The sequence below is a fragment of the Vipera ursinii genome (assembly GCF_947247035.1).
Source record: "Vipera ursinii genome assembly, chromosome: 3".
Lineage (NCBI taxonomy): Eukaryota > Metazoa > Chordata > Lepidosauria > Squamata > Viperidae > Vipera > Vipera ursinii.
Genome location: NC_139516.1, coordinates 170,713,826 through 170,734,419, shown reverse-complemented (window position 1 = coordinate 170,734,419; position 20,594 = coordinate 170,713,826). Strand labels below are relative to the sequence as shown.

Sequence of the window (20,594 nt, the reverse complement as noted above, 5' to 3'; positions counted from 1 at the left end):
CAATTAGCTCTTGGAGAAGTCATTAGGCTAGGGGTTCACATACTTTTTCCACCCTGCACTTTGAATGTTTCCATCTTATGTTCAATTAAAATATGACAACAGCTAATGTTTGTGTAGTATTATTTTAAGCAGACTGTGTTTTTCTATTGTTGTGACTTACATGACATTTAGAGTGCATTTTATGGCCAATTCATGCAAAACTCCACGTAATCCCAAAGGGTTCACATACTTTTTCTTGCAACTGTAACACATCCAATTGGGGGGAAAGGGGTGTTAGGTACACACCTGTCCGGCCACCTGATTGGCCCAACCGCGCGGCGGGAATCCCTGGACACTGGTTTGTGTGGCCAGGGCGAGCGTGGGAAACCTGAGCCTGCGGGTTGGCCAGCGCCAGGTGCGCCGGGCATATATATACAGGCGACAGGGCAGGTAAGGCCAGTTCGGCCACGTGTACCGTCAATAAACAGTTAACCGCAGTCCGGCTCCACGTGTTCACTCGCCGACCGACCAGACACAACAGCATCCCTCACCCATTTCGAGGCAACTCCAAACACACTGTTCAGCCAGGCATATGTAGAACAACACATTTTATGGTCAAACTGCACTAAGTAAATCATTACTAATATTTTTCTTTTTTAAAATACACACTTTTAATATTGTTTTAAGCAGTGCTGGTGATGCTTTACAATAGGTGTCTTTGAGAGTTTTCTTGTAAACCACCCTGGATTTCTCTGAAACATTTAATTTTGAATTAGACATTGATTTAATAAATTAGGCAGAAGAAACAAATGTTTAAATACATCTAAATCCCACAGACCTACTGCCTCCTAGGCACATATTGCAGAGAAAATAAGGCATTCCATTGCTAGCCAGCATAGCCACAGGATGATGGGAACTGTGGTCCCTGACACCCAAAAGGCATTAGTTTAGGTAAGGCTGGATTAAATTATAAAAGAACAAATGAGAGGAAGTTGAAGCAAGAAACACTTTCCAAGGTCTCCGACGAAATAATTGGTGGTGGGGCAGTTGACTTGGCCTTTTAATTTCTACTCACGCCAATTCCTCTTAACTTCCCATTCAATCCAAAGAGTTCTATTATCGGCTGGATTTTAGGGAGGGGAGGTGGCAAGAATAGACCACAAAGCCAATCTGTGAGTTTGCTCTCTCACCTGCCTGTACACCACCTCTGATGCAGCCTGTGTGTGTGTGTGTGTGTGTGTGTCTGTGTGTGTGTGTGTGTGTGTGTGTGTGTGTGTGTGAGAGAGAGAGAGAGAGAGAGAGAGAGAGAGAGAGAGAGAGAGAGAGAGAGATCCTCTTTTTCTAAGTTTGCTTACTCTGTTTGCAATGCTCTCGTTCCCCACACTTTCGCTTCCCTGCTGGCTCAATTTCTCTCTCTCTCTGTCTCTCTCTGTCTCTCTCTGTCTCTCTCTGTCTCTCTGTCTCTCTGTCTCTCTCTCTCTCTCTCTCTCTCTCTCTCTCTCACACACACACACACACACAAATTCTCCCTGCTTTCTCCCCCTTCTCACTCTTTTCCTCCAGCTGCACCTGAACAGAGTGGTAGGAGGTTGAAAAAGGGGGGGGAGAAAGGGGGAAGCTCCCCTTTTTTGTAACACCTCGGCTTCCTTCTCCTTCTCCTCTTTCCCTCCTCTTTCCCTCCTGTTTCTCTCTCTCTCTCTCTCTCTCCCTCTCTTTCTCCCTCCCTCTCTCTCTCTCTCTCTCACACACACACAGAGAGAGAGAGAGAGAGAGAAACCCACCCTTCCTGCTTTCTCCTTCTCACCCTTTCTCTCCAGCCACCACAGAGGCTCACATGTTGCCAGCCACCAACAGTTCCAGGCTGCGGCTCTGCATCTGGTATGAGTGCTGCGTTTCCCTCTCTGACCCTACCACGCGGCAGAGAGGGTGAGTGGGAGCCAGCAGATGCTCGGCTTGTGCCACTGCACGCTCCCATCTCCCTGCCTTTCATCCCACAGGCCAGGCATGTCCTGGGGTGCTAGGCTTACAGAACACCATGGCCCAAGCGAGGAAAGGCGTGACCACCAGCCCCCGAGTACACCAAGGGCACCCAGCCGGGTTGGAGTGAGCCAGGGTTGGGGCAGTGGGGGCTGATCCCTTGCCATTACTGGGACAGCCATGAAGGCCAAATCTGGGCCCTCCATGGGCGGGATTTGGCCTGTGGGCCTTGTCTTTGACATGCCTGAGCTATTGAACCAAACTGGTGTCTAATACTAGTTGCTGGATTGAAAGAGTAACTCAGACATGGCTGCTCCTAATCTGTCTGTGCTTTTTCAGTAAAATAAGCATGTATCTTATTCTGACTTGCATTTTAGAATTCTAAGTAATTGATGATGCCAACTAGTAATTTATGGAGCAATAACTACCTCCTGTTAAATCTTGCAAATCATTTGTCCAGCAGTGTGCTTAATGTCAGATTTACTCAGCAGCTAATATGATAAATGAATGTCTAGCTCTTGGAGAGGATTCACAGTGCTTGTAGCATTTTGAATGATTTAGTTAAAACAAGAACTATTTCACTTCCAAACATATCTCTGTAACTCCAATGAATCCATAAAACATAGGCAGTAACTACTTGCAATATAAATGACTAAGTTACCTCAATGATGGCAAGGGAAATAAAATTCCTTGAGCACTGAAAAGGATGTGATGGAGAAGATTTCTTACTTAAACATCAGATATAATTTGCTACTCTAGATGAAGTTGGACTTCTGCACACAGAAGAGAAAGAGAGAAGAAAATGATGGCTTTTAAGTCTTAAAGCAGCCCTGTGAATTTTTGGTATTTGTTCCTAATAGTAACATGTGGGTCTGCCTGCATAGCCTCTACAAATTAATCAAGTATTAAGTATAAATCCAAATATAGAGAAAATTATGCCTATGGATCTTCCTCCATTGTGCTAAGTGGTGCTTATTTATGTTTGACTTGAATATGGAGTTACACAATGTACTACTTGGCCTCTCAGTAGCTTTTGAAACCATTGATCATGGTATCCTTCTAGGGCATTTGGAGAGGAAAATTGAAATATATCCAATTTTTATTCTTTAGCAAACGTTATCTTTATAAAAGAGTATAGCTTGATTTGCTTATTAGGTTATATATAAAATCGAAAATTTCACATTCACATAAATAGATTTTCAGATCAAATGAAATACTCATTATTTTTATAGACCAACTAAATGGATATACAAGTTTGCTGAGAATCTCTTCATTTTTGTCTAAGAAAATGGACAAAGCATTAATTTTGAAAACAGATGAAATCATCACCTTGTAGTAAAGATTAGGCATCCTAATTTTCCATTATGCACTGCATTAACCTTGGTTGCCACATGAAATGTTATCTAATTATTTTCAGAATCTGAACAATTATCTATCAGCAAGTTCAACTTCTTAAGGCAAAGCTTTTATATTCTTCCACATATTTATTTCTTAATATCATATTTGTATTTTCAAACATGGATTATATTATTTTACAGCTTAATCACTTTTATGTGTTAGTCAAAAAGAAAAAAATTAGGAAACATTCCACAATCTCACACCCACCCCACCTCCAATATTTGCATTTTAGGAAAAAAGCAGAACTTCCTCTCAAATGGCCTTGGATAAAATAGGAAAAAAAGATAGGGTTTTTTTTCTTGATTTTTCAGGATTATTATTATTATTATTGGCTTTCACTTTGGTACATTCAGTGGATGATATGGTTCCCAGAGAGTAAACAATTGTTGGCTTCCAACTGTTTGCAACTTCATTCCCAGTGTAATTTTTGAAACTAGAACACAGCTTTCCATAAAGTACTCCTGTGATTCAAGTCCAGTAGGCAAAAGAGTAATCAATTGATTTGTCACTACTGATGATTCAGCAGCATAGAGTGTGCTGACAGAGCTGTAAAATTGAATCTAGTTTGGTAAGAATGTAAAAGCTAAGTGACATAATGTATGAATAAGCTGTTCTCAGTTTATCTGTGCACTTGGCATACTCCAGATGTATCAAAGAAAGTTGGAGGCTAGTCAGTCTGTTATCAGTTATGAACAAATTCTAGAACAGACTATTTAAGCAGCTGACTTGATTGCAGCTAGAAAATTATTAACCGGTTGCTAGACTTCACTATGGATTTAGTGAGGGTATATTATTGCCAGACCAGCAATCTCTTTTTGCTTGGAGTCACTAGTTTGGGAGAAAATACAAGCACCAGTATATACTGATTTACATTAAACAATCCTTGTTGACAAAATGGTAAAGTGTGGTTTGGATATTTTGACTATTACAAGGAACAAAAGCAGCCATTTCCAATGTGTATTCAATAGGAATTCTATGTCAAGTAAAGACTGTGTTTTAGGCTCAGAAATAAATTACCTGGGCAACAGTTGTGTAGATGTATTGCTTAATTTAATTGTTAAATTTACATTTATCAAAAAAGCAGTAGTCGAGTATAGAAGATAGAAAAAGCAGCTTCAATATCCATATTAGATGAAAAAATGAATATAAATTTAATAGTCATTATGCTTAAGGGCACAACAGCAAGCCAAAATAATAGGGGAAAATTGAACAGATATATGGAAAAAATTACTTTTTAGTAAAAAAAGGTAAAGGTTTCTCTGTCCAACCCTCTCCTTAAATATGACTATAGGATAAACAGATGAAATCTTCGTTTGGGACCTGTATGAATGGAAAGCCATCTCATCAGGCTAAGGAAGGATAATATAGCAACATCCTACGTTGCATACCCTTCACTGAACAGGAAGTTTAATTACTTTTCCAAAAACCTTTCAAGTTTGTGAATCTGTGAAGATATATTGATATTTCATTCATTTTTAATTCTCTTTCTCAGGTCCAACTGATCTCAGTATGAAGAGGCAGCTAGCAAGCACTTCTGGGTCTTCTAGCAATACCAGCTCTAGACCTCAGCTGAGTCCAACTGAAATTAATGCAGTACGGCAACTGGTTGCAGGATACAGAGAATCAGCAGCATTTTTATTACGTTCTGCAGATGAACTGGAAAACCTTATTTTGCAGCAGAACTGAGACACGTTATTATCTTGCTGATCTAGTTTCATCATAGAATTTCCACTGATGACATTTTGATATTTCAGAGCAAATCTTTTCATGTGCCGCAGTCTTGTTGACAAGTTAATTTCCATTATGCCACACTGTTCTCAGTGTACTCGGTGTATTATGATTCTCCAAGCAAACTTGGATCTCTGACATTTTTAAGATCCTTTATAATACCAATTTGGTTTGTTTTCATGTATCAGCATCAATAGCAAAAAAGTGAGTAGAAGTGTCAACTCATTCTAACATGGACAGAAACAACAGATTTATACTGGGGTTTCAAATTTGATTCAGAATCCAAGTGCAATATTAATGGAATGTGCTACTGACTCAGTGGACTCAAAGCTGCATTATATGGCAAAATGTTGCCAAATGCCCTGGTATTGACAGGATGTAATTGCAATGAAAAAGATCTTGTATTTTAAATAAAATGTAATTTTTATAGGAAAAAAAACAAGAAAAAAGGCAGGTTCACATTCTAAATTGATCATTTTTACTTTGGTAAATTTTTCACTGATTTTTCAAATGAAGTTTTGAGGAGCTGTTGTTAAGTCCTCCTCAATGAAATTTTAATCCTCTATCCAATTCACCTCTGTCGTCAAGGCATATTTTTCATGTAGAGCAGGCCATTCCCTTGTAGTTTCCTATCAAATATTTGTGGACTTACTTCTGCAGGAAGCAGACTTTCCTGAACCCATAGATTTTTGTTTCTGTTTCATAATGAGTTGCAACTTATTAGTAGTTGATGAAGATGCGAGAGATATTTTTTAAAAAAACATATCATTTTGTTTTTAAAAGGATTTCCTACAAGCCAGCTCATTTTACTCCAGGATTGCTGCTGCTGTCTTGTACAAATCCTACTAGTAGTGAATGGATGTAGATGACTGAATGTGAAGAGGTTGCAAGTGACAATCGGAAAATTTGCACTCTTGTGTATATTTCTTTTCTGTCTTTCTAAATGAATACATAACTGAAAAGGGCCATTGACACTTCTGATGTGATTTTATAGTGCTTATGCTAAACTAAAAATTGTACAAATGGTAAACGATAAAGCTGCCATTTAAGTAAAATTCACTTCCCTTGAATTTCCCCTCCCCCATCCCGTTCCCATTTCTTACTTTAGGATGTCAAATACACATCAGTGGTGTTTGCTGTGTGCTAAGGAAAGCTTATTTTTATGTATTTAGAGAGAAGTATTTTACTTCGGGCTTATGTAATATTTGTTTCGTTGATTAGGTTTTGTTAAATAACAAGCTCCTTGTGCATTCCTAAATTTGCCTTATTTTTGTGTACAATTTTTTATGTATTTGGTTTTTCAACAATGAGTTTAAGGCATCCAGTGATATTTTCTATCTACTTGTTACATATAGTTTTTCAAGTAATGACTGTGATTGTGACAAAGTAATGTGCACTTTTCTCTTGTAACTGGACATTGCTATGCTTTTTCCCTTTAGTGTTTTTAGAATTACTGTTGCATACAGTTATGTTTTAAAAAGACAACTTTTGTGATACTGTTGGTGAATATCAGTGTGAAAAAGCCTATTGAAATGAGTGTTTTGGAGATACCTAAGTACACAAGCTGTTAAGTTGTAGACTCAATTGTACACAAATTTAAATGAAATTTTTAAAAAATGAGGGCTGGGAGAACTATCTTCAGTTTTGTTTGGGTGAATAAACATCTGTGTTTCAATGCATGCTTGTGAAACAGTGTTTGACATAAAATTTTGTCTTTTCTCTCAGGGCAATTTAAATCCAAATTATATAAAAAAATAAAATATTCATCTGAACATAAAGATGGTTTATATAATCAAATAGAAGCATGCTTTGCATACATTTTGCTGGTGTCATTGCCTAGATTTCAGTGAAATTGTCACTGTTTAATTTGCCTATGGAACTTTTTTTTAACTTAGTATATATCACAAATAGGTGGTGAAGATTTGTAGAATCCCAAGGAAAAGTCCTAATCTCTGCAGTGCTGCAGACACACTGGGGCTAGTGGTGGGATTTAAACTTTGAAACTCTGCTAGTAAGGTAATAATCATTATTTTAAAAGAAACAAAAATACTTATTGAATGAATATTATGTGTCCCCAAATAAATGCTGACAGGAAAAGGGAGGAAAATTACAACGTGTTATGTGTGTTAACAGGTTAAATTATGACAGTGCATTAGAAATTGTGGATACTATCCATTCCCCTGGGCATGTCAAAAGACACATGTAGAAGATTGGCTAAGAAATATACATATTTTTCCCACTGTCTTAGCCTCTACTGCATGTGGCTGTGTTGTATTGTGCTAAAATAACAATGACCATTCATGATAAACCAGTTTCTTTAGATCTTATCTACATGCATCCACCCACATTCTGGTCATGCTTAAGTCTCTGGCACAAGAGAAGTAATATCAAAAAGTGGTTTGCAGAGAAGTAGACCACAAATATATTATCAATGCATGGGATGGTCCCATTACAGTAAGACTTTCAAAAAGATGGACAGCCAAACAAATATAAATAAGTTATAAAGTCCCAGAAGATTACAGTTTTTTTCTTGGCATCCAGTTCTACATGAAGGTTTCAGTAGAACTACATCTTGTATACCATTGGAGGAGGGGGGTCAAAGAAGTCAGACTGATAAAAGTGGCATTGTGGCACATTATCCTATCCATTTGGTGCCTGCATCATGACACTTGCTCCCTGTTGGGTAGAGTTGGGTAGAGCTTGTGGCACAACAGCATAACACTGCTTTCATGATTTTGACAGATGTAGCTTGATAATACCCATGTTTATCACTTAAGTTGTTTCATCTTGGGGGTGGGGATGGATTTTTCCTGACCCCCAAAAAACCCCATTATATTAAAATCACATCCCAAATAGGGGAAAAAATGACAATGAAGGTAAATCTAGTTATAAAAAGTACTGCCACCAGCTATTCAACCATGATTAATATATACAAAATATTTGTCTTTCTTTTGTTTGATATGCCCATCCTCTGCACCTTTCTTTCTCTAAAAGTTACTTTCTTGATCCTAGATGCATGAAAAAGGATAGAAAACCAAGTGGAACTTTCTTTGATGCATGGACAAAATTTGCCACCTGTTGCCTCACAGATTGAAGAACTGGTGGTCTGACATGGAAGAGTAGCAAACAGACAAACTCTTGTCAAATAGTGAGTTACTACAAATAGCAGCAAGGGTCACATAATTTGGTTAATTTTCTCCATGGAAAGCTCTTTGGCCTTCCTTGTTGTTAGGTAAAAGTGTTATTATCCATCCAACTTTAAGTTGGTAGTAAATCATAGTGGAAAGAAATTTGCTGGTTTGTATTCTGCCTCCAGCATAAGTGTTTTGAGTCAATAGTGAACAGTGATATTCTGATGTACATGCATCAAGGAAAGCAATTAATTGATTCCTTCAGCTTTATTGCCCTCCTTCAATATGTCAAGCTGTTAACATATTGTATACAAACATTTCCCAATCACATCCTTGCAGCAGAAATGGGTTGGACCACTGTCACCTCTAAGCTGCTGCTTTCTCTAACCCTTCTTTGGACTCCATTTTGTTATAATCCAAACTGAATAAAATTGAAATTACACAACACACACACACACACACACACACACACACACACACACACACACAGAGAGAGAGAGAGAGAGAGAGAGAGAGAGAGAGATCAGAATCACAGAGTAAAGTCACAAACAGCATGTTTATTTAGGAATTCTCTTCTTTTCTGTATATAACCAAGTGTTGTTTTACAGATTCATCTTTGTTCTGTTCAGCAGTTCAGCAGAGCATGAGGAGAAGGCATGGGAAACTGGACCTATAGTTTCAGTTTTCCATCCTGATATATTTAGACCCCTCCCCATGCACCCATTTCACCAATTCTGCTATTTCTAGCCTCCAGCAGTACTTTTCAGGCACTGCTGTGTCCAGCTGCTTAAGAGCAACAGAATAGTAGATGCTGACAGGAACTGATAGGAGGGGCCTTGCCCAAATCAGCCTGAACTGACCATAAGATTTTATGAGTGCTCTGCATTAATGTTGGACAAACTGGGACAAATTTTACATATTTTGTGACTCTTCTTTGATTCTCTCTGATTAAGAGGGAAAATAGTATTGTAGATGCAGCCATGACTGAAGCCTAAGCTTGTCTTCAGGAGTTGATATGAAGACAGTGAGGCTCTCTAAACTTTGAAAATATTTATAGAATTCTCACCCAGTGGTTTACCAAACTTCCCTGGCTTCTCCTACCCTCCTTCAGTGGCACTCCTTGCGGTCAGTATTGTAATATATCCATTAGTTGACAGGGCCTTTCAAAGAATCTTAGAGCTAGTCAATGATATCTACTGTACTACAGTATAATAATATATACTAGTATTATATAAAGGCTTTACTGTAATACTATACAAACTCTAAAATAAGCAAAAATAGTTACAATGAATCTTCTGCTCCACTTTTGGTTATCTTCTGTGAAATCAAGGGTAATTGGAGGTAATATGGAATAATTTCCATGTGAGAAAAACTATAGGTGACTTAACCAGCAGCTAGTATTTATCTCAGAATCAACACTTCTATAAATGTCTTCCTACCAGGAAATAGGTGAGATGTGGGTTAGCCTGTAGATGGATATAAACAAATCCCACAGAGTGAACTTTTATTATCCTGCTGCCTATTTAAATCAATATTCTAGAAAGCATATAACAACAGAAGGCTCATTATCATCATTTAAACATCCAATTTTACTTTCTCATTCTAAATGCAATTTTCATGCATCCAGATATGAAATTAGGTTCTATGGCAGCAATAGAAAGTCCATCTGGAAGTTAAATAAATCTTTAGTGTTGCTAGAAACTGCTAATTGGTCATTGTTTGCAATGCGTTAGACATGCAATGGGATCTTTAATGGATGAATAGCAATTGTAGTACAAATGACAATCTAACAGAAAAATTAGCTCATTAATGAGCTGAATAGTATTGCTAGCACTAGTAAAATGTAATATACATGCAACAGCAATTTATTTAGTCTTGTTCATATGTTTCTGTAAACTCACACACGCAAGCCTGAGTTCTGACTATACTTTTTTTCAGAGAAATCTTACCATAGGATATCAAATATTTGATTTGTAGATAATTTTTTTAAATAAATTACCCCTACAGGAAAACAGTGCCATATTTCCTTCTATAACAAGGACACAAACTTAAAACACTGTTACTTTCTTACTCAGTTTATAACTGCATGTATATATGTTTTTATGTACACATGCCTTCTGCTATTTTTACAATGTTATTACTGGACATTTAGGTAATATCTACTTGCTTCCTTAGCTGCACGTATAAGTTTGCCCTTCTGTGATTGTCTTCCAGGAGAACAAAAAGAATATGCCCTATGCAGGTAGACACTCTGGCATACAGAAAAGAAACGCAGCCAGCAGATGGCAATGAGAGCTATAGATACAATTTGAAATGTATAAACTATTGTGGGCTTCTTGTTACAAACATATGTCAGTGTTTTAATTTGTAGAGTATATATTCTTCTTCCCTCAGCTTCAATCTCTTTTTTTAACTTTATGAAAGAGTATATATTTTCTGGAGGAGTACGTATCTATGTCCATTGGATAAGGTGCAGCATGATTACATACCAATATATATGGCTTTCCTCTTTTTTTTTTAGCTGCTTTTTCTATTCTAATTATTTTGTGTAATACTGAATCTTTGTAATATGGCACCCTAGTTTATCAGCATTTTTCCCAGATACCATTCTACATTGCATTTTGGACTACAGCTTCCTGATGGCAGTCAAGCTCCAGTTCTTGACATCTGCTAATAATTATCTAAAATGATTTAAATCTTAATCAGAAGTTGAAAATAAGTGCCATGAGAAACCAGACAGAAACACAACTGAAGTTTTATATGTCCCATCCTTTTTAGCGCAGGGCATCAAAATGGTGCAAAACTTTAATAACCTGCTCCATTTGCGTGTGCCTCCTCATTGTCTTCTAATCTAAAGCAAAAGAAGACAACAAGGAAGATACAGAGCACCAGAATAACCTTGCTGCTGCCCCAGGGTTATACCACATTTATATTTCTTTACATCTGGAAACCGCAACTCACAAAATATCTATATGCATTAGCTTATTCCCAATACAGCTGGGCCTTCTTTATGTCTATCATGTATGTCAGGGGTCTTCAAATGTGGCCCTTTTATGACTTGTGGACTTCAACTCCCAGAATTCCTCAGCCAGGGATGCTGGCTGACAAATTCTGGGAGTTGAAATCCACAAGTCATAAAAGGGCCAAGTCTGAAGACCTGAAGACTATGTGAAGTGCTGTAGTCAAATATTTCTTTCCGCCATAAAATGCTCTGTGCCTCTGCTGAAACAGAAACCTTGAGACATAACTTTCTGAGCTGTGGATTTTAGAAGAAACTGCACTCCCTGCCAATCCTATCCTTAACAGAGAAACAGTATGGCCATTCTGACCAATGGTAGTTACCACATTCCCCTCCCCCAAAATGAGTATCCTGAAATGGTTTACACAATTGCTATATTGTGTGCCTAAACCAATATAGACCTGACAAGAGAGGTAGGTTATTTAATTAATTAATTAATTAATAAGATTGTTCTCAGGTTATATTTGGTGTTTTAGCTTTCATGGTCTCGTATTGGACTAAAATAAAATGTTCATTTATCCTTAAAATAGTCTGCTGTAATTTTCTACTACAACTGAAAGGTACCATCTTTCTATAGGTCTGAAGACTTATAAATTTGGTTTGCAAATTTCCTGGAAATCAATAGATAGCAGCAAAGAGCTATGTTAAGTAGCCTAGCATTGAAAGAATATTTGCATTGATAACAGGGTAAGGGTTCACTTATTCTTTTCAATAAGGCTGCTTAAAGCAGGCTACAAATTCATTGTAAAAGTATGTTGGAATGGAATAAATTGAATACTGTGACCGGAATAAAAAAAAAGTATGGATTTCTGGAAGTATAAAATTACTGGAAGTTGACATTTTAATATTTATTAAGAAACAGTTCTGTTCTGTTCCTCAAAGAAGGAGAAAAAAAGATTTTTCTTGTTTTCTTTTTTCTTTCAATAAATAGGAATTTGACTAATGGGAAATTGTCCGGCATGCTTTTATACATAATCAATAGACTATGTCATTAGAGTTAAAAAAAATGAATTGCATTTCAAAAAAGTTAGAAAAGGAAGTAAAACAAGCTTTGAATGTATATTCTTCATACTAGCTGGGTATTATACTTTTAGATGACTTAAACTGGAGCTTTTTCAATTAGGTGCTTTGAATCCTGAAAATTGTTGGAAGTGTATTAAAACCTAGGTAATAGCAACAGTGAGAAAAACTTGGTAAATCATCAGCTTCTTGTTCAAAATAACTGTAAGCAAAGAAGACAAAAGTAACTGTCCACCTTCTTTCATATGGAAGTTCTCATGAAATCAGGTTAGCTCCAACCCTGCTAGGATTTCAGAAGGCCATTTGAGAACAGTGAGTTAGAAGCTATCAACCTTCCTCCAGGGACAGTGTTTGTTAAGTGGTAATTTGACAATTCTTTGATATATAACATCATTATTTTAAATATTCAATATACTTTGTGTGGTTTACGTGTACTGATTTAGGAGTGTAAGATGCCCAGAATCATAAGATAGTTAGATAGCTAGAGACAGAGGGATATTGATGGGGGAATAATTTATATTATAACAAACAACTAAATTTATCAAGTTCTATAATGGTTTATAATCTATTAATAAAAAAGTATCCAGGTAAAGGGATAAATGTCTCAGAAATATTGGTTGCCCATTCAGAGAATTTGGCAATGCTAAATTTTTAAAAAGCCAAATGTTATATACCTGACATAAAATATTTAGAAAAGCTGGGCTCCTATTCTGTTAGAGATGTATCAGGGATTTTTTTGGGGGGAAAGGGCCCTTCCTGCAACACATTATGAGACGTACATAACAGTTATTTGGAAAGTAGCAATTCATCAATCAATAGGTTTGACAAAAACTGATTCAAAGATTTGTCAAGGAGATTACAGAAGTTATTATCTTCAATAATTTATTCAATAAAACCTGGTTTTATGACAGATTGACAAACCTCTTGATAATATCAGGTGTTTGAAAATTCAGTAGTATTGTATGCTGACAAAAAATGAAATAGCTGTTTTGGCATCATTTAGACACAATAGATGATAGCTAGATAGAGGTGGTACATATTGAGGGTTTTTTTTAGCAAGTTACAAAGAAAAAATGGATTTCTTGCAGAATTTATTTGCTAGATTAAAATATTAGACTTTATTTGGGGGAGGGGTAGTAGCTCTCAATTTACAACTGTAATTGAGCCCAGAATTATGGTTGTAAGTCACAGCAATTGTAAGTCAAGGCATCATGTGATGGGACCAATTTTACAATATTTTTTTACAAAAGCTGTAGCCATCAAGTGAATGCAGCAGTCATTAAGCAAATCCATTTTCCCCAATAGGCATTTTTGCCAGAGACCAGAAGTAAACACTGGGAAGTGGCAAAAAAAGATGCAAATTCTAACTATGTGATGCTACAAATGGCCATAAAGGTGAGAGGTTGCCAAGCACCCAAAATGTGATCACATGACTTGGGGATGATGTGCTACTATCATAACTCCAAAACCAGGTTGTAAGTAAATCTAGAGTGTCCATCATAACTTTGAGTGGTTAAATGACCAGTGATATGTCAAGGACTACCTGTAATTACAAATGCAATGATCTACAGGTGGTCCTCAAATATAATTGGGACTGGAACTTCCATTGCTAAGTGGTGCAGTTGTTAAGCGAGACATCACATGACCCACTTGATGTTTATGACCTTTTGGTCATTAAGCAAATCATGTGCTTCTTAAATGGAACTAGCTTGTTGGAAGCCAGCCGAGAAGGTTTTGAATGGTCACGATATGACTCACAGATGTTACAGTTATTATAAATACATGCTGGTTGCCAAGTACTCAAACCATGGTACATTGCAACAGTCATAAATCACTTTTTTCAGTGCCATTGTAACGTTGAACAATCAATAAATGGATGGTCATAAGTCAAGGACTATCTGTACTTTGGAATCAAAATAAGATAAGGAATACACTGAGGAGATACCTTCTTTTTTTAAATAATTAACTAGACAATATGATGATATCCAGGTGGTCCATGGAGCAGAATCTGAAAGCACATTGTGATATGCTGATTATAGTTTTTTGTTTAATAACAAAAGATCTGATAAGTATTCTGGAGACAAATAAACTGGAATATTTATACGAATTGGTTATAAGGTATATGTTTTGAGCAGTGGTGGGATTCAGCCAATTCTACCAGTTCAGCAGAACCAGTAGCTAATTATTTTGTGGCTCAGGCCCAGAATGGACTTCTGGAAGCAGCATCCACACAGAAAACTGGTTGTTCACATATTTTAATCCCACTACTGGTTTTGAGAATCTTGCTTCTGTTGATTCCATTTGTGTATTTTAAATAGATTGATAAGTTAATATTTAACATATTACAAAAGCTATAAACACTTGGATTTCTTTTCAAGGCTTTGGTTTTCAAAGGATATTGGTGGCTTTCAATTTCTTGATTTTGAAATACAGTATACCACTATTTTATTTATTAGCTTCAATATTTTGTTTACCAACCACTCCAATAATGTATTGGAATGAAAATGATATTGAATGTGTACTACTGTGGGCTCAACTTGAAAACTATTATTTAGTAACCTTAAAATAAAAAACTCCAGTGCTTAATGTGGTGGGACACATTTGAATGTTATGGGGAAAAAATTGATTTTAGTTCTCATGGAACACTGGTGCATCAGAAAAATCTTATTTAAAACCTGAGACGGGGAGAATATAGATTGAAAGTGAAATAATTACTCTTGATCTGTTAATAAACGATGATAACCTTAAAACTTCAGAATAATTACAAAAGAATTAAAGTGTATTTAAAAAGCCAAATACCAGTATTTAATTAAAACATTTATTATGTTCCTTGTTTAGGCATAATGCCTTAGCTGCTTTTAAGATTCCGGTAGCTCTGAGTTTACTAGAGAAGGTTTTTATAAAAACCAAGCCAACAATTTAATATTTAAAACATTTTTTAAAAAAATATTTAAGAAAATGGATAATACATATAAAATAAAAAACCTGCAATAGTGGAGTATTCTATTTTACAAAATCAACAATTTCAAGTTGTGAAAAATATTAAATGTGTTTTTTATCTTTTAAAATCCCAGTTGGCTGAGCAAAAAAAATTATCCACAGATTTACTGGATTCCTCAAAAGATTTTTAAAAAGTTGCCGTCATCCAAATTGGAAGGATTGTTAGTGTGTAGTTTTTGACATGTCTACTTGTAGTTCTGTATTTGTTCAGATTTCACCACCTGAACTAGGGTCTTGAGAAGAAACATGTTAATTTGTATTACCCAAATTTGGAATTTGTCTAATTATGAAGAATTTTGTAATTATTGTGCTTTGACTATTGCAAAAACAGTCTCAAACTGCCTGACTCCCATATGTAAATGGCTGAATAAGAAACCAACTTAAGATCTCCTTTTCCTGATTTCAACAGCTTCTTCTGCTTTGCCTATGGTGATGGGATACTACGTGGTCCAAATTATACTTATCATTGTGCCAGACTGGTGGAGTATTCTACTTCTTAACCCTTCCACCATGCCAGAAAAGCAAACACTATTTACTTTCATTTCCACAAGTCAGTTTCGAGGATCTGTGATTTCACTCCATTGAATCCTCCTTGTTCTTGACACCTTCCCATCTGATGTGCCAAAGGGAGGGAGACATTCTCTCTCTCTCTCTCTCTCTCTCTCTCTCTCTCTCTCTCTCTCTCTCTCTCCTCTCCCTCCCTCCCTCTCTCTCACACACACATACACACATATAATCTATATATATCAATCATCTGTCACTATCTTCCATCATCATCATCATCTACCTCAGTTCTAAAAGAAGAAACATAGTCATTCTAATAGCAATAGCTGAATACATTTATAGACCTATATATTTGAGAACATAAGCAATATGCACCTCATGAATATTTATTTTAGATATATATTTTGAAATAGCATGCCATTGATTAATTGACAAGTGTAGATATTTTCTATAAAATGTGGAAAATATTTTCTAGATGTGTTTAAATGGCATTTACAACACAATCTTTTCCCTCTCCAGTCTCAGAAATTGGATTGGAAAACTGGAACCCAGTATTGTGCTCCAGGTCTTTTAACTGATAGGTCTCCCCCCTTAAGAACAATTATCTCACAGAGCAGAGACCAACTTTTAGGCGGTTATAGTATAAACATTTATGGAAATAGTAAGAGCCTGGTATGGCATGAAGGCTATCTCAAGGGCTTCTTGCAAATTATACCAGTACATAGCCTGAATGCATATTTTGAAAAAAGATTTTTAGTGACATATATTTCTTTCTCAGAATATTTTTCTAATATTTGTAACAAGAATTTACAAATGATGATTTGAATTCATGCAATATAATGTGCTAACTGGAAGAAAAATTTATATTGACCTTACTTACTTGAATAAATCAAGCCAGGGGGAGAGGTGAAAAGAGGAATCAGAATAGAATCACTACATAGCCATAAACAAATTAAGTCCAGCCCTCCTTGACTGCTATTGACCCCCCTCAACTACAACCAGGCCCTGACCTCTAGTTGAGAAGATTCTTGTGCATAGGTTTTTAGTAATGTTAATTAAATTGAAACTTCACTTAAGTTTCAATTTAACGCTTTATATTATAACTTGTATGGCAGTTTTTTCTCCAGCAATTAATACCCTAAATGGCAAAAATCATTGATTAACTCATTGGAAAGTCCCAGTTTGTGAGAAGCAAAAATAGGAGACAATGAAAGACCAGTAGATTTGGAGGCTCAGCTGGCCCTTACAGCTATACCCTTACAGAGGACACTGGAAATCCACTCAGTGTTGTATGATTTTGCATAATCTTCATTATTATTTTTTGAATCAATTTTGATTTTTTTCAGTGCAGTTCAAATGTAGTCTGCCCTAATTTAAGCAATAATTTCTTTCTCTTTCTTTTTCTTTCTTTCTTCTCTTTCTTTCTTCTCTTTCTTTCTTTCTTTCTTTCTTTCTTTCTTTCTTTCTTTCTTTCTTTCTTTTTATTTCGGATGTCACCTGACTCCAAATGATTGGACTGATGGAGATTGAGTGATAGTGTTTTTTTTAAATCATCTAATGAATACATAACTATTGTTAGATTTGACCATCACATTTCTGAGAAATAAAGATGTTTATATCTGTATATGATAAATGAGCAACAACTGCATGTTTATTTCATTAAAAAGGTTGCCAAAAAAGGCACATTTGGTCCAACAATGACATAGACACATTGTGTCATGGCCACTTTCCCCACCACTTACAAAGTCTATCCCATTGAATTTGGAGCAAAAGATGGAAAGTGAATTTTGCAGGGAAAAGGAGGAAAGATATGAAGAAATGTTCCATTTCACGTAGAAAAACATCCAGTTAAGAGAAAGAGAGAGGTGTCTCACTCCCCATGGGAAGATTATCCAAGTGATACTGTTAGAGTATTCACTTTATAAAAGTTTGAAAATCTTAATAGTATTAAACAAAATGTCAAAAGGAATGTGTCATTATGAAGCAATATAAAGTTATTACATTGGAACTGAGCTATTTTTTTAAAATCCTAGCCAAATGTTGTAGCTTTAGGACAGAGTAGCCACTCTGAAAATTTTGGAAATAAAACCATCTAATGGAACAAAAATATGGGTGGCCAATTGGCTAAGAATAATTAATATTAGCCCTGACTCATTACTTTTTCAGGATTTAAAGGGTTTTGCTAGCCTGATCTATACCAGAGGAACAGATGTCACTATCATATTGAAATGGCAATGTCTACCATTATCTTTCTAATCTCACACTTGTTGGGGGAAGGGGAAGGCCAGTGTATCTTACCATCTGAAACTTTTACCATGACAGCTACTGAGCTCACAAAACTGTCAGTTAAGCCTACAAATAGCTTAAGGGCAGGTATATAAACTCCCTTTAGCTCAGGTTTGTCTGGATGCTGGCAAGTATCTACATGAAATTTCGCCCCACTTGACACAGCAGATAGGACAGCCAGGAGAGCACCTGGCAACCTCTTCTTGAATGTATTTTTTAATTACTAGGAGGCAGATGCTGACAACCTTGTTAAGTAAACAATGAGTTCTGCACCTGCTTGAACAAACCTGCCCTTGCCCTCTGCCAAGCAGGTGACAAGTAACACAGGTTCCCTGCCCTCACATTCAATGGCCTCAGGGATTAATAGGAGTCTAACAGTGGTTTCTCTGCTATGTTTCCTCCTGGTTCTCTCTCTCCAGAAAGGTCAATTCAAGCAACAGAAGTGGAAATATCCCTAATTAGATATTTGCATTATGGTCAATTACCTGATACGTCCCTTATAACAGGTGTGCAAACACATCCTCCCATCCTTTGCCACAAGTGCTCACCATGCCCTGTAAACCGCCCTGAGTCCTTTGGGAAAGGGCGGTATATAAATCTAAATAAATAAATAAATAAAAATAAATAAATAAATAAATAATAATAAAAGACTGAAATGGCAGTAGGAAAAAAAGAGTCAATTGTTTAGCAACTAATGTTTTCATAATGTGTCTGTTGCAATAAAGGAGGCATGGAAATGTTTGGGGAAGATTTTGTTCTGTGTGAAGCAGAGTGAGTAAAGCTTTGGGATTCACATATGCTGAATTGGCACTGAAGAGATGGAGGCTAAGTTCTATCCAAAGGAGATTTACCCCTAAAATCATGGTTCCGACATTACATTAATAACCAGCTCCATACAATCACAGTGCAATGAAGCTGTGATTCATAAGAATTGTTTGCAGGAATTGAATGCATTTTTTTCTACTCCTGGAAACTGATCCCTTGCATGATAAAAAAAAAAGCCTTTGATCATATATAACAAAATAGTTTACCTCTTAGTTAGATTAATGCTAAGCCAGCCTAACTAGCAGTCACTTTGTTTATTTGAAGAGTTAAATCCTTCATAATACTTCAGCTAAAACCAAAGCTATGATATTTGAAATATTGCTGTTGCACTAATGAAGCAACCTGCATTGATTTTGAGATTGTTTAATATTTAACAAAAGCATGTCTACTAGGCAACAAGTCTTTCCTGTGTTTTTGAATTGCTCTGAGTTACATATAGTCAGATAAATATTATCAATCACTACTGGCAAATCCCCTTCATGGATTACTGCCTTGTCGTGGCGAAGGGGCTTATGTAATTCAATGAAGCTATGAGCTATGCCGTGCAGGGCCACCCAAGACGGACAGGTCATAGCCGAGAGTTCTGACAAAACGTGATCCACTGGAGAAGGAAATGGCAACCCACTCCAGTATCTTTGCCATGAAAACCCCATGGACAGTACCAAAAGGAAAAAAGATACGACGCTGGAAGATGAGCCCCTCAGGTCAGAAAGCATCCAATATGCTACTGGGGAAGAGCAGAGGGCTAGTACTAGTAGTGCCAGAAAGAATGAAGCGACTGGGCCAAAGCTGAAAGGACGCTCAGATGTGGATGTATCTGGTGGTGAAAGGAAAGTCCGATGCTGTAAAGATTTTTTCTCCATAGGAACCTGGAATGTAAGATCCATGAATCAAGGAAAGCTGGACGTGGTCAAACAAGAGATGACAAGATTGAACATCAACATCTAAGGAATCAGTGAACTAAAATGGACAGGAATGGTTGAATTTAATTCAGATGACCATCAGGTATACTACTGCGGGCAAGAATCCTTCAGAAGAAATGGAGTAGCCTTCATAGTCAATAAAAGAGTAGGAAAAGCAATATTGGGATACAATCCCCAAAAAGACAGAATGATCTCAGTTCGAATCCAAGGCAAACCATTCAATATCACAGTAATCCAAGTCTATGCCCCAACCACCGGTGCTGAAGAGGATGGAATTGACCGGTTCTATGAAGCCCTACAGCACCTTACAGAACTAACACCAAAAAATGATGTCCTTATCATCATGGGGGATTGGAATGCTAAAGTAGGAAGCCAAAAGATAACTGGAATAACAGGCAAGTTTGGCCTTGGAGTACAAAATGAAGCAGGGCACAGGGTGATAGAATTTTGTCAAGAGAATACGATGGTCATAGCAAACACTCTTTTCCAACAACCCAAGAGACGGCTCTACACATGGACATCAACACAGAAATCAGATTGACTATGTGCTCTGCAGCCAAAGATGGAGAAGCTCTATATACAGTCAGTAAAAACAAGACCAGGAGCTGATTGTGGCTCAGACCATGAGTTTCTCTTTGCAAAATTTAGGCTTAAACTGAAGAAAGTAGGGAAAGGCACTAGGCCACTCAGGTATGAATTAAATCATATCCCTGACGAATATACAGTAAAGGTGACAAATAGATTTAAGGATCTGATAGACAGAGTGCCTGAAGAACTATGGATGGAGGTTTATAACATTTTACA

General features: G+C 36.7%; 1 protein-coding gene across 3 annotated transcripts in view; it reads left to right on the top strand.

The window, feature by feature from the left end:
* Positions 1 to 5,040, top strand: part of NOL4 (nucleolar protein 4) — a gene marked incomplete at both ends in the record, with an annotated part of 150,855 nt that extends 145,815 nt beyond the window's left edge. For all 3 annotated transcript variants that reach the window (XM_083360760.1, XM_083360759.1, XM_083360758.1), the window contains one exon: positions 4,847 to 5,040. In XM_083360760.1, the coding sequence (XP_083216886.1) occupies positions 4,847 to 5,040 (194 nt within the window). The remainder of the gene's footprint in view (positions 1 to 4,846) is intronic.
* Positions 5,041 to 20,594: the final 15,554 nt, after the last annotated feature.